General features: G+C 44.9%; 1 protein-coding gene across 1 annotated transcript in view; it reads left to right on the plus strand.

Annotated features, from left to right (window-relative positions):
- The first annotated feature begins 1,822 nt into the window (after positions 1 to 1,822).
- The window catches only part of hfm1 (helicase for meiosis 1), a 186,011-nt gene continuing 174,910 nt past the window's right edge, over positions 1,823 to 12,923 (plus strand). Inside the window, exons 1-2 of the mRNA XM_068038040.1 lie at positions 1,823 to 1,897; positions 7,725 to 7,825. Coding sequence (XP_067894141.1) covers positions 7,752 to 7,825 — 74 coding nt within the window. The 5' untranslated portion in view covers positions 1,823 to 1,897; positions 7,725 to 7,751. The remainder of the gene's footprint in view (positions 1,898 to 7,724; positions 7,826 to 12,923) is intronic.

Consider the following 12,923-nt stretch of genomic DNA (forward strand, 5'->3'; position numbering starts at 1 on the left):
AAAAGCAGCTCACCACCACCTTCTCAAGGGCAATTAGGGATGGGCAACAAATGCTGGCCTTGCCAATGATGCCCACATCCCATGAAATGAATAAAAGAAAAGGAGTGTCCATTGTGGAGGCAACACAGTGCATGCTGGAGTTTGGGAACTTCGTATAAATTTATAAATTGCAGGAGAGGGAGAGCATAGGGATGGTCTTCAGATAAATAGGATGAAGCCATTGAGCTTTCTGCTTAGGGGAGACAGCACCAATTGCCGTTATTGGCTGTAGTAGATGGTACTCTGAGTGTAGTGCAGAAAAGCTGTTGGCATGTCTGTGAGTCTCAGGCCTATAATGGTGGCAGAAGTACAGCATCGACTGAAATAGGGAACTGAAAGAGCCATGTTGCCAGGAAAGGAGCATGGGTAGCAGAAGCTGGAAAATACAGGAGTTGAGCAATAAGAGCAGGAAGTGCCAGGAAGCAGTCAGCAGGGATCAAGGAGCTTGGGTCTAGACGGCAGTCCATGTTTGCAGGCAAATGAACACAGTCATCGAAGCTTTAGGTTACATAACATGAAACAAGAGAACTACACTGAAGACGGATAGTCGCAGACACTGTACAGAACAGTATTACAAATGTAGAAGTGCAATTACAGATTTTTGTTAAAATCTATTGTTTGTGAATTTGATATTTATTGATATTTTCCTGGAATTAAATTTATACATGATGTTTTCTTGAAACATCACTTTACACTGCAACCTATGGAAGGAGAGACCGATTTGAAGTTAATCCACAGTCATGTAAATGGTTCAGTCTCTCGAACTTCAGTTGGAGTATTTCATCCAGTTCTGGGTGCTGGACTTTAGGAAAGATGTGAAGGCATTGGAGAGCGTACAGAAAAGATTCACAAGAATGGTTTCAGTTATGAAGATAGATTGGAGAAGTTTGGACGGTTTTCCTTGGAGAAAATAAGGCTGAGAGGTGATTTGATAGAGGTATTCAAAATCATGAGGGGTCTGGACAGAGTAGATGGAGAGAAACTGATCCCACTCATGAAAGGATCGAGAACGAGAGGGCGCAGACTTAAAGTAATGGGCAAGAGAAGTAAAAGTGACATGACGAGAAACCTTTTCACGCAGGGAGTGGTTCAGGTGTGGAATGCACTGCCTGAGAGTATGGTGGAGCCAGGTTCAATTGAAGCATTCAAAAGGGAAGTAGACTGTTATACGAAAAGGAATGGCACTAAGTGAATTGCTCATTTGGAGAGCCGGTGCAGACACAATGGGCTGAATGGCCTCCTTTCTGTGCTGTAACAATTGGTTCTGTATGATTTTGAAGATCTTTGCGGCCTTTTTGTTGCAGCACCATTGGTATTATCCTCTTTTTATTGGTGTGCTCCATTTTGGCAGCAGGAATGCCACCGGAGCCCAAAGAAGCGCCAAACCAGGAAATGGACTGGCGAAGGTTCAGAAGGGCAGGCAGAAACCCTGCCCTGGCAGAACTGTGCCTGGAAAGAATAATCCATTTTTTGTGGAACTTTATGAAAGGTTTGTGGGACCTTATGGGGGTGGGGGGCCCATTAAAAGTGAGTACCAAAGTCATTCATTGTGCATGAAGTGCTTTGATATCTCCTAAAGACTGCAAAGGTGGTTTTATAAATGCAATTTATTTTTCATTTTAAGGGGTGGATAGAATGCGTGTTGGTTGGTTGCACCAATAGCAAAGAATATTTAAAACAAATGTTACTATGACGGTTGCATCCTGAGTGCTGCAACTCCATCCCAGTCCCGCGCTCTGCTCTGGGGAGGTGGCGCGCGGGGGGCGGAACTCGCGCAGCTCACGTGGGGGCGGCTGCGCTCGAGCCGCGCTGAGGGGACAGGATCGTTGCGAAGGGCCGAGCGGACAACCTGCCAAACGTGAGGAGCATATGGCGCTTATAACTTCAATCCTTTGAGAACCATTAATCCGAGCTCTCGACTTAATGCTAAGGGGCAGCGGGAGTTCTGATCCACATCTATAAATAAAAACTGCACGAGGGGAGGAGTTGGAAAGTTGGAGCCAGGCTCTGCTTATCTCTAGAAATATTGGCGGGAGGAGCATGTTAGCTGCAACTTTCAAGTTCCGTCGAAGTACGGAGAGATTTTAAAATGAGTGAGAGTTCTTTAGGGGTTTCAGCTCTCCAGGATTGTCCTGCTATCACAAGGAATTGAAAGATTAATCTCCTGGACTGCTTGCTGCAAGCAACCCAGAAGAAAATTCATGGGGGCATTAAATACTGATTTTTCCCCAGCATTTTCATTCAACACTTCAATTTTATCAGTTGTAAAAATATTGGAGTGAGGGAGAAGTCTTTTGGACTGAAATCATCCATTTATTTGGGTCAGATGAGATGCTGAAATGTAAAATCAAATTTCAAACCCGAATCCAATCTGCCTCAGATTTGGTTTTAACAGCGGCGGGCAACCCGAGCTGCTCATTTAAATCCGAAGAAGGGTCACTGACCCGAAACGTTAACTCTGCTTCTCTTTCCACAGATGCTGCCAGACCTGCTGAGTGATTCCAGCATTTCTTGTTTTTGTTTCAGATTTCCAGCATCTGCAGTATTTTGCTTTTATTATCATTCATTTAAATATTTTATTGAGGCTGCTTGCCTCAGATTTTTATCTCTCTCAGCTTGATCGTTGGCTGGTCGAGTGCCCAGGCCTTGGGAAACCCCGGTAGCTATAGGAAGGTAGAGACTGCTGAATTGAACTTCCATAGTACTTTCCAGCACTGCTTGTGGGCCAAGAGGAGGAGCAGGAGTGCTTCATCTTGGGCCCCCATGCAAACCTGTTTCCCACTCCAAGCGATCGTGATTCCTCCTCCCTCCTCCTCAGTGAGCACTGATTTTGCCCCACCCAGGACCACCGACTTTGCCAACAATCACCCACCCTCCCCAACTAACCCAACCTCTCTCCAACCCCCTATGTCCACCCCTGACCCTCCAAACCGTATCCACTGCCACCCTGTGTGATTTGCATAACAGGAAACCTCCTTGCTGCTGGGCTGTGGCCTCTGCTGCGCATTCCCACCTGACACAGATCCAAGCCTGTCAATCAGATTGGCTTCCACGCATGCTGTGGATTTCAGCTCATCAGAAAATCTGGACTTCCAGATTCATCCCCAATAAACACCGGAGCCAAAAGTGTGCGGCCATTTGTGCTGCTAGAATGGATGTGTCTGGTGACCAATTGTGGGAGGGGGGGTGGATTTGAGGGCAGGATGGTTGGAGGTGGGAGGTTATGTGATGAAAGCACTGCGGATACATTCAACTAGAATTGGCAACCCTAAGAGTTCATGGATCTGGAATTCATATTCTGTCTGGATACGTGCAGCCCATGGTTCAGTTACTTTGGAATTGGAAAGCTTCTGGAGCATTGAGTTTGAGGTTATAAAAATGCTGCATGAGGGGAAGAATTGTTCCTGAAGCGTGTTTTTCTTTCCTCTCAGGATGTCGGCAAGGCCACTTTCATTGCTCATCCTAGTTGCTCTGAGAAGGTGGAATTATTTTCTTTTCTACTTAAGAGGGCTACTTAAAACTACATAGTGTAGGCCAGACTTGAAGGGAATGGAAGATTCCCTTACCTGCAGCAATAGTGATACTTCTCCCCCACCCCCCACAAACAAATTTATAGATTTTTTTTAGAATTCAGTTCCACAATTTTACTGGAATTTGATCTCATGACCTCTGGGCTGGTGGATCGGTACCATGGCGACAACATTACTGTACCCATCTGATGCATTATAAATGCATTCAAAAAGAATTACTGTATGATTTTGCTAGCACAGTAATACCTTCCCCACCACATGTTCTCAATAACCTTAACACAGATGCCGTCTTGTTCATCTATTGTGAAGATTACACTGTCCTGGTTTTAGATGGTTCAGATAAAAAGACATACTGCAAACACAGTATATGTGAAATAAAAGGAAAACAGGAAATTCTGGAAATTCATCGCCATAACCGGAATGTCATGGTTGACTCGGCTGTGCTGGGATGGAGAAAAAGGGACAAGAGGGCAATAGTGGTAGGGGATTCTATGGTTAGAGGAACAGATAGGCGTTTCTGTGGTCGCAGATGTGATTCCAGGATGATATGTTGCCTCCCTGATGCAAGGGTCTTGGATATCACTGAGCGGTTACAATGTATTCTGGAGGGTGAGGGTGCACAGCCGGAGGTCGTGGTCCACGTTGGTACCAATGACATAGGTAGAAAGAGGGATGAGGTCCTGCAAAAAGAATTTACGAAGCTAGGCAGCAGATTAAAAAGTAGGACCTCAAGGGTTGTAATCTCTGGGTTTCTTCCAGTGCCATGGGCTGGTGAGTATATGAATAGGAGGTTAGAGCAGATGAATGCATGGTTGGGGTGATGGTGCAGGAGGGAGGGCTTTAGATTCTTGGATCACTGGGTCTGTTTCTGGCGAAGGTGGGATCTGTATAAAATGGAGGGGTTGCACCTGAACCAGAATGGGACCAGCATCCTTGCTGGGAGGTTTGCTAGTGCTGTTGGGATGGTGCGGGGGGGGGGGGGGGGGGGGTGTGGGGAGTTTAAACTAATTTGGCAGGGGGATGGGATACAAAGTGGAAGCACACTAGGGGGTGTTGTACAATCAAAGACAAATGTGAAGCTAAGTCAGTCCGGAGGTCAGAGTAAATGTAGACCTGTTAAAGCTAAGGCAAATAATGCAAGGCTGGATTGTATCTATTTTATTGCAAGGAGTCTTACTAATAAGGCAGATGAATTGAGGGCGTTGATTAACACATGGGAATAGGATATTATTGCTATCACTGAGACATAGTTGAGGGAAGGGCAGGACTGGCAGCTTAATATCCCAGGATATAGAATCTTCAGACGTGATAGGGGAGGGGGTAAAAGAGGAGGTGGCATTGCACTGTTGATTAAGGAGTCAATTACTGCAGTAAGAAAGGATGATATCCTAGAAGGTTCCTCTAATGAGGCCATATGGGTAGAACTTAAAAACAAAAAGGGGGCAATCAGTTGGCTGGGAGTGTACTACAGGCCTCCAAACCAGTCAGGCAGTAGTAGAGGAGCAGATATGTAGGCAAATCTCAGAGAAGTGCAAAAATAATAGGTAATAATAGTAGGGGATTAGAGCTTCCCCTATATTAGAGGGGATAGTCTGCAAAAAGCTTAAAGGGGGCAGAATTCTTCAAGTGCATTCAGGAGAGCTTTTTGAGCCAGCACGTAGAGAATCCTACAAGAGGAGGGGCGGTACTGGACTTAATCCGAGGGAATGAAGCCGGACAAGTGGTAGAAGTGGCAGTGGGGGAGCATTTCGGGGATAGTGACTATAACTCTGTAAGATTTAAGGTTGTTATGGAAAAGGACATAGATGGACTGGAAAGAAGAGTACTGAATTGGGGGAGGGCAGATTTCAATATGATAAAACAGGGTCTGGCCAAAGTGAACTGGGAGCAGCTTCTTAGAGGAAAGTCTACATCAGACCAGTGGGAGTCATTTAGAAGGGAAATTGTGAGGGTTCAGGTGCAGCATGTTCCTGTAAAGGTAGGACCAACAGGTCAAGGGAACCTTGGATGTCAAGGGATATAGAGGATTGGATAAGGAAAACAAAGGAGACGTATGGCAGATTCAGAGTGCTGAAAACAGAGGAGGCCCTAGAGGAGTATATAAAGTGCAGGGGAGTACTTAAAAAAGTAATTAGGAGAGCGAAGAGGGGACATGAAAAATCACTGGCAGACAAGATAAAGGAAAATCCCAAGGCGTTTTATAAGTCTATTAGGGGCAAGAGGATAACCAGGGAAAAAGTGGGGCCCATTAGGGATCATAGAGGCAATCTGTGTGTGGAGCCGGAGGACATAGGGGAGGTTTTGAATGATTACTTTTCATCTGTGTTCACTATGGAGAGGGATGATGTAGGTGTAGTGATCAGGGAGGGGGATTGTGATATACTTGATCAAATTGGCATTGTAAAGGAGGATGTATTGGCTGTATTGGCGGGCTTAAAGGTGGATAAATCCCCAGGCCCAGATGAGATGTATCCCAGGCTGCTATGTGAGGCAAGGAAGGAAATAGCGGAGGCTCTGACACAACTTTTCAGATCCTCTCTGGCCACAGGAGAGGTACCAGAGGAGTGGAGGACAGTGAATGTGGTACCATTATTCAAGAAGGGTAGCAGGGATAAGCCAGGTAATTACAGGCCAGTGAGTCTAACATCAGTGGTAGGGAAATTATTGGAAAAAATTCTGAGGGACAGGATTAATCTCCACTTGGAGAGGCAGGGATTAATCAAGGATAGTCAGCATGGCTTTGTCAGGGGGAGATCGTGTTTAACGAACTTGATTCAATTTTTCGAGGAGGTGACTAGAGGTGTAGATGAGGGTAAAGCAGTTGATGTAGTCTACATTGACTTCAGTAAGGCTTTTGATAAGGTCCCCACATGGGAGATTGGTTAAGAAAATAAAAGCCCATGGGATCCAGGGTAATTTGGCAAATTGGAGTCAAAATTGGCTTCGTGTCAGGAGGCAGAGGGTGATGGTAGAGGGTTGTTTTTGTGAATGGAGGCCTGTGACCAGTGGTGTACTGCAGGGATCGGTGCCGGGACCCTTACTGTTTGTAGTGTACATTAATGATTTAGACGTGAATATAGGAGGTATGATCAGTAAGTTCGCAGATGACACGGAAATTGGTGGTGTTGTAAATAGTGAGGAGGAAAGCCTTAGACTACAGGACAATATAGTTGGGCTGGTAAGATGGGCGGAGCAGTGGCAAATGGAGTTTAATCCTGAGAAGTGTGAGGTGATGCACTTTGGGAGTTTTAACAAGGCAATGGAATATACAATGGATAGTAGGACCTGAGGGAGTACAGAGGGTCAGAGGGACCCTGGGGTGCTTGTCCATAGATCACGGAAGGCAGCAGCACAGGTAGATAAGGTGGTTAGGAAGGCATATGGAATACATGCCTTTATTAGCCAAGGCATAGAATATAAGAGCAGCGAGGTTATGATGGAGCTGTATAAAACGCTAGTTAGGCCACAGCTGGAGTACTGTGTACAGTTCTGGTCACCACACTATAGGAAGGATGTGATGGCAGTGGAGAGGGTGCAGAGGAGATTCACCAGGATGTTGCCTGGGCTGCAGCATTTCAGCTATGAAGAGAGACTGGATAGGCTAGCATTATTTTCCTTGGAGCTGAGAAGGCTGAGGGGGGACCTGATTGAGGTATACAAGATTATGAGGGGCATTGAAAGAATAGATAGGAAAAACTTTTTCTCTTAGCGGAGAGGTCAATAACTAGGGGGCATAGATTTAAGGTCAGGGGCAGAAGGTTCAGAGGGGAGTTGAGAAATTTTTTCACCCAGAGTGTGGTTGGAATCTGGAACACACTGCCTGAAGAGGTGGTAGAGGCAGGAACCCTCACAACATTTAAGAAGTATTTAGATGAGTACTTGAAACGCCATAGCATACAAGGCTACGGGCCTAGTGCGGGGAAATGGGATTATTTAGGATAGGTGCTTGATGGTCGGCGCAGGCACGTTGGGCCGAAGGGCCTGTTTCTGTGCTGCAAAACTCTGACTCACAAGGATCTGAAAAGGGAAAAGACAGGTTGACATTCAGGCTATTTCTCTTTTCTGATGCTGTGTAATTGCAGTATTTTCTGTTTTTTGTTTTACATGATTATTTCAGTGTTGAGTAATGGTGGCTTCTGCTTATGTTGTTTTTAGGTAAAGGAGAGTGGTCTTGCATCCAAGATGCTTGAGTTTGAAGAGGATTGTCTGCTACCCTTAGATGCTTTGTTTTTTGAAAAACCTTCAAATGAGAAAGGGTATGTTATTCCATGTTTTACTATATAAAGGTGCTTTAACTTGGCATACACTGTCTATAGTTCAAACCTGCCAAAGACTCAAATTACTTTGTACTTGGCTTGTGTTATGATGTGTTATGACATGTTCAGTTAAGTTTCTGTAAAAACAGAGAATACATCATAGCCTGCAGTGAGACATGGTAAATACTCCCAAAAGTGACGTTGACCAGACAACACAGGAAAGCCAGTCAAGTTATCATTGTGAATGGAAATTACAGTTGATCATAACTCTCTGCTGCCTACAGTGCGTTCTACTTCTAGTGTTTTCAACTGACACATTTTAATTTTAATGACTATTTTTATAACAGGAACATTTGAGCTGCTTTATGATGTAATAGAGCAGAAATGGGAAGTTATTAACCCTAGTAGTTTCTGTTATTCAAAGCAGGCTGCTCCACAATTGTTTTTTGTAGACCTCTATCACTGGAATGTTTTCCACTAATCCTTAATATCTTTGCATCATCTCCTGATTGAGGATTGGGGGAAAAGGTGTGCACAGACAGTTATTTAAAATAAATTTTTGTCATATTTGCCCACATAACTAGCTTCACTCCACTTCTAAATAATTCATGGTATGAGAAGCACTTTTGCATATTTCTAAGAGACTTGATCAAACTCCTTATAAATGTAAGTTTTTCAACTACTGTGGGAAGTGTGTTATTATTTTTCAGATAAACCTGTCTGCACAAATACAGAAATATTGATTGGCAGTATGATACTTCATAGAAAGAGGGTCAGCTGGTCTGTATTGATACTTTTGAGGCTGAATTAGATTGTGAGAAATGTACATAAATTAAAAAGAAACAAATAACACAACAGAATATACTGATCCTATCGCTACTGACCAACCTACTAGATCCAAGGTATAATATTTAACATATATATGTAAACTTACTTGTTTTTCTACATAATTCTTCTGAGGGAAAAGATAGAGCAGCTGCAGTAGATGGTATGACTTTTGACTTGAAGAGAACAGGAGCTTTTTTTACAGCGTGTGACAAATAGTATTGACCCAGAATTTCTTGCAGACTTGCACCATTATAATGTTACAGCTATGTCATAGGGTCCGTTTTGCAGCACAGAAGTCCAAGGGAAATCATGGTACCAGTGACTTACTCAATTACTTATGCCACGTATAATTTCTTAGGACTTTTGTGCTGCTCTGCTGTTTCCCCTCACCAAAATAGTGAATAGTTAATTAATGTAGCTCTGCCCCCATTTAAGTCAATAAAGATTGGGTATTTGCTGAAAGAACACTACTTTGATTGCAGGTGCAGTTTAGTCCATTAAAGAATGGCGCAAGTAGGCTCAGTATGGTGAAAAGGCAGATTGTGAGTTTATACAAACAAGGTATTTGAGGCAAACAGTTCACAGTTGCACTGTTTTCTTTCACTCACCTTTCTCAAAATCCAAGTGCAGAACCGATGAGCTGATTAACATTTGCCTGAAAAGCTTCACTTTTTAGGACAGATCTCTAATTATATGAGCACACCCACTAAACTTTAAGGCTGTGTTTGCTGACTACGCCACCACTAGGTGGTGCTGCAATGGCACATGCGCAAATGCAGCCTGTACCACTAAAACGTCACAGTCTGCGACTGTCAGGCAGCTGCCAGGATTAAAGATGGCACTGCTCAAATAATCACATGATGGTAACCTAAACACATGGCAGCACACAATGGCCGGAGGAGAGGGAGCAAGCGGGCCGGGGAGGGGAGGGAGGGAGGGAGCGAGCGGGCGGGTGGGCATTGAACGAGCGGGCGGGTGGGCGAGCCAGCGGTCGGGGGGTGTGGCAAGCGGGTGGGTGAGCGAGCGGTCGCGGGGGGGGGGAGGGGTTGGTGGCGGTGAGCGAGCGTTCGGGGGTGGCGGTGAGCGAGCGGTTGGGGGGGTGGGGCGGTGAGTGAGCGGGCGGGGCTGTGAGTGAGCAAGCAGGCGAGGGGCTGAGCGAGCAGGCAGGCGGTGGGGGGAAGGAGGAGAGCACACCCGCCACCAGCAAGATCTTCGGCTGCGCTCTCCCCGTACCCGCTCTCTACCCGCCCCCCAGACCCCCTCTCCACCCACCCCTGCTCTCTCCGCCCGGATCCCCCCACCATCTGCCCGCGTTACGCGATGACGTCATCTGCGCATGTGCCGGCCAGTCCTGGCACTGCGGAACGCAGCGCATGCGCATAGGGTAGGAACCAATGTGCGCAGATTGGCGCAGTCGGATGACGAATGCTGCCGGCTGCATTGTCAGTAATCACTTTCAAACTTCAATCAGTTTGGACAAGCCTGTTTTGTCACTTTTTAATGCAATTTAATTTTCAGGTGATGGTGCAGTTCAAGACTCTCCCTAGACTTGTTTAGAAACATAGAAAATAGGAGCAGGAGTAGGCCATTCGGCCCTTCGGGCCTGCTCCACCATTTAAAAAAGATCATGGCTGATCATCTAAATCAGTACCCAGATCCTGCTTTTTCCCCATATCCCTTGATCCCTTTGGCATTAAGAAATATATCTATCTCCTTCTTGAATATATTTAATGACTTGGTCTCCACTGTCTTCTGCGGTAGAGAATTCCACAGGTTCACCACCCGCTGAGTGAAGAAATTTCTCCTCATTTCAGTTCTAATTGGCATACCCGTATCCTGAGACTGTGACCCCTGGTTCTGGACTCCCCAGCCATCGGGAACATCCTCCCTGCAGCTAGCCTGTCTAGTCCTGTTAGAATTTTATAGGTTTCTATGAGATCCCCTCTCATTCTTCTAAACTCTAATGAATATAGGCCTAGTCGACCCAGTCTTTCCTCATATGTCAATTCTGCCATCCCAGGAATCAGCCTAGTAAATCTTCTTTGCACTCCCTCCATGGCAAGAACATCCTTCCTCAGATAAGGAGACCAAAACTGCACACAATACTCCAGATGTGGTCTCACCAAGGCCCTGTATAACTGCAGTAAGACATCCTTGCTCCTGTACTTAAATCCTCTTGCAATGAAGGCCAACATACCATTCGCCTTTCTAACTGCTTGCTGCACCTGAATGCTTGCTTTCAGCGACTGGTGTACAAGGACACCCAGGTCTCGTTGCACCTCCCCCTTTCCCAATCTATCACCATTCAGATAATAATCTGCCTTTCTGTTTTTACAACTAAAGTGGATAACCTCACATTTATCCACGTTATACTGCATCTGCCATGCATTTGCCCACTCACCCAACTTGTCCAAGTCACATTGGAGCCTCTTTGCATGCTCCTCACAGCTCACATTCCCCCCCCCCCCCCCCCCCCCCACCCCTCCCAGCTTTGTGTCATCTGCAAACTTGGAAATGTTATATTTAGTTCCCTCACCCAAGTCATTAATATATATTGTGAATAGCAGGGGCGCAAGCACTGATCCCTGCAGTACCCCACTAGTCACTGCCTTCCACCCGGGAAAAGACCTGTTTATTCCTACTCTCTGTTTCCTGTCTGTCAACTAGTTCTCAATCCATGCCAGTATATTGCCCCCAATCCCATGTGCTGTAGTTTTGCACACTAACGTCTTATGTGGGACCTTATCAAAAGCCTTCTGAAAATCCAAATACACCACATCCACTGGTTCTCCCTTATCTATTCTACTAGTTACATCCTCAAAAAGCTCCAGTAGATTTGTTAAGCATGATTTCCCTTTCGTAAACCCATGCTGACTTTGTCCAATCCCGTTTAGGCTTTCCAGGTGTTCTGCTATCACATCCTTTATAATAGAGTCTCGCATTTTCCCCACTTCTGATGTAAGGCTAACTGGTCTGTAATTCCATGTTTTTTCTCTCCCTCCTTTTTTAAATAGTGGGGTTACATTTGCCACCCTCCAATCTGTAGGAACTGCTCCAGAGTCTATAGAATTTTGGAAGATGACCACCAATGCATCCACTATTTCCAGGGCCACTTCCTTTAGTACTCTGGGATGTAGATTATCAGGCCCTGGGGATTTGTCAGTCTTTAACCCCATTAATTTCCCTAGCACTTTTTTTCACTCATACTGATTTCCTTCAGTTCCTCCCTTTCATTAGACCCTTGGTTCCCTAACATTTCTGGGAGGTTATTTGTGTCCTCCTTTGTGAAGACAGAACCAAAGTATGTGTTTAATTGTTCTGCCATTTCTTTGTTCCCCATTATAATTTCCCCCGTTTCTGACTGTAAGGGACCTACATTCGTCTTTTATAGTCAGTTTTTATGTTCCCCGCAAGCCATGGTTGAGCCACCTTTCCTGTTTTATTTTTGTGCCAGGCAGGAATGAATAATTGTTGTAATTCATGCAAACATTCTTTAAATATTATCCATTGTCTATCCACCATTGATCCTTTCAGTAAATTTCCCCAATCTACCATAGCGTCATACATTCATAGTTTCCTTTATTAAGATTCAGGACCCTAGTTTTGGTTTCAACTACTTCACTCTCCATCTTAATGAAGAATTCTATCATGTTATGGTTGCTGCTTCCCAAGGACCGCGCACAAGAAGATTGTTAATAAATCCTTTCTCATTGTACAATACCCAGTCTGGGATAGCCTGTTCTCTAGTTGGTTCCTCAACGTATTAGTCTAAAAAACCATCCCGTGCACACTCCAGGAATTCCTCCTCCACAGTATTATTGCTAATTTGGTTTGACCAATCTATACGTAGATGAAAGTCACCCATAATTACAGTTGTACCGTTATTGCATGTGCTCCTTATTTCCTGTTTAATGCCATCCCTTATATCTCCACTACTGTTTGAGGGCCTATAGACAACCCCCACCAATGTTTTCTGCCCCTCAGTGTTTCTTAGCTCCACCCATAAAGATTCCACATAATGATTTTCCGAGCCAATATCCTTCCTCACTATTGCATTGATTTCCTCCTTTACTAACAATGCTACCCCACTTCCTTTCCCTTTTTGCCTGTCCTTCCTAAATATTGAATACCCCTGGATGTTCAGTTCCCATCCTTGGTCATCTGCAGCCATGTCTCCATAATCGCAACGATATCATAACCGTTTATATCTATTTGCACTGTTAATTCATCTACCTTATCGGGAATGCTCCGCGCATTAAGACACAATGTC

The sequence above is a fragment of the Heterodontus francisci genome, chromosome 8, assembly GCF_036365525.1.
Source record: "Heterodontus francisci isolate sHetFra1 chromosome 8, sHetFra1.hap1, whole genome shotgun sequence".
In the NCBI taxonomy this organism is placed as follows: Eukaryota; Metazoa; Chordata; class Chondrichthyes; order Heterodontiformes; family Heterodontidae; genus Heterodontus; species Heterodontus francisci.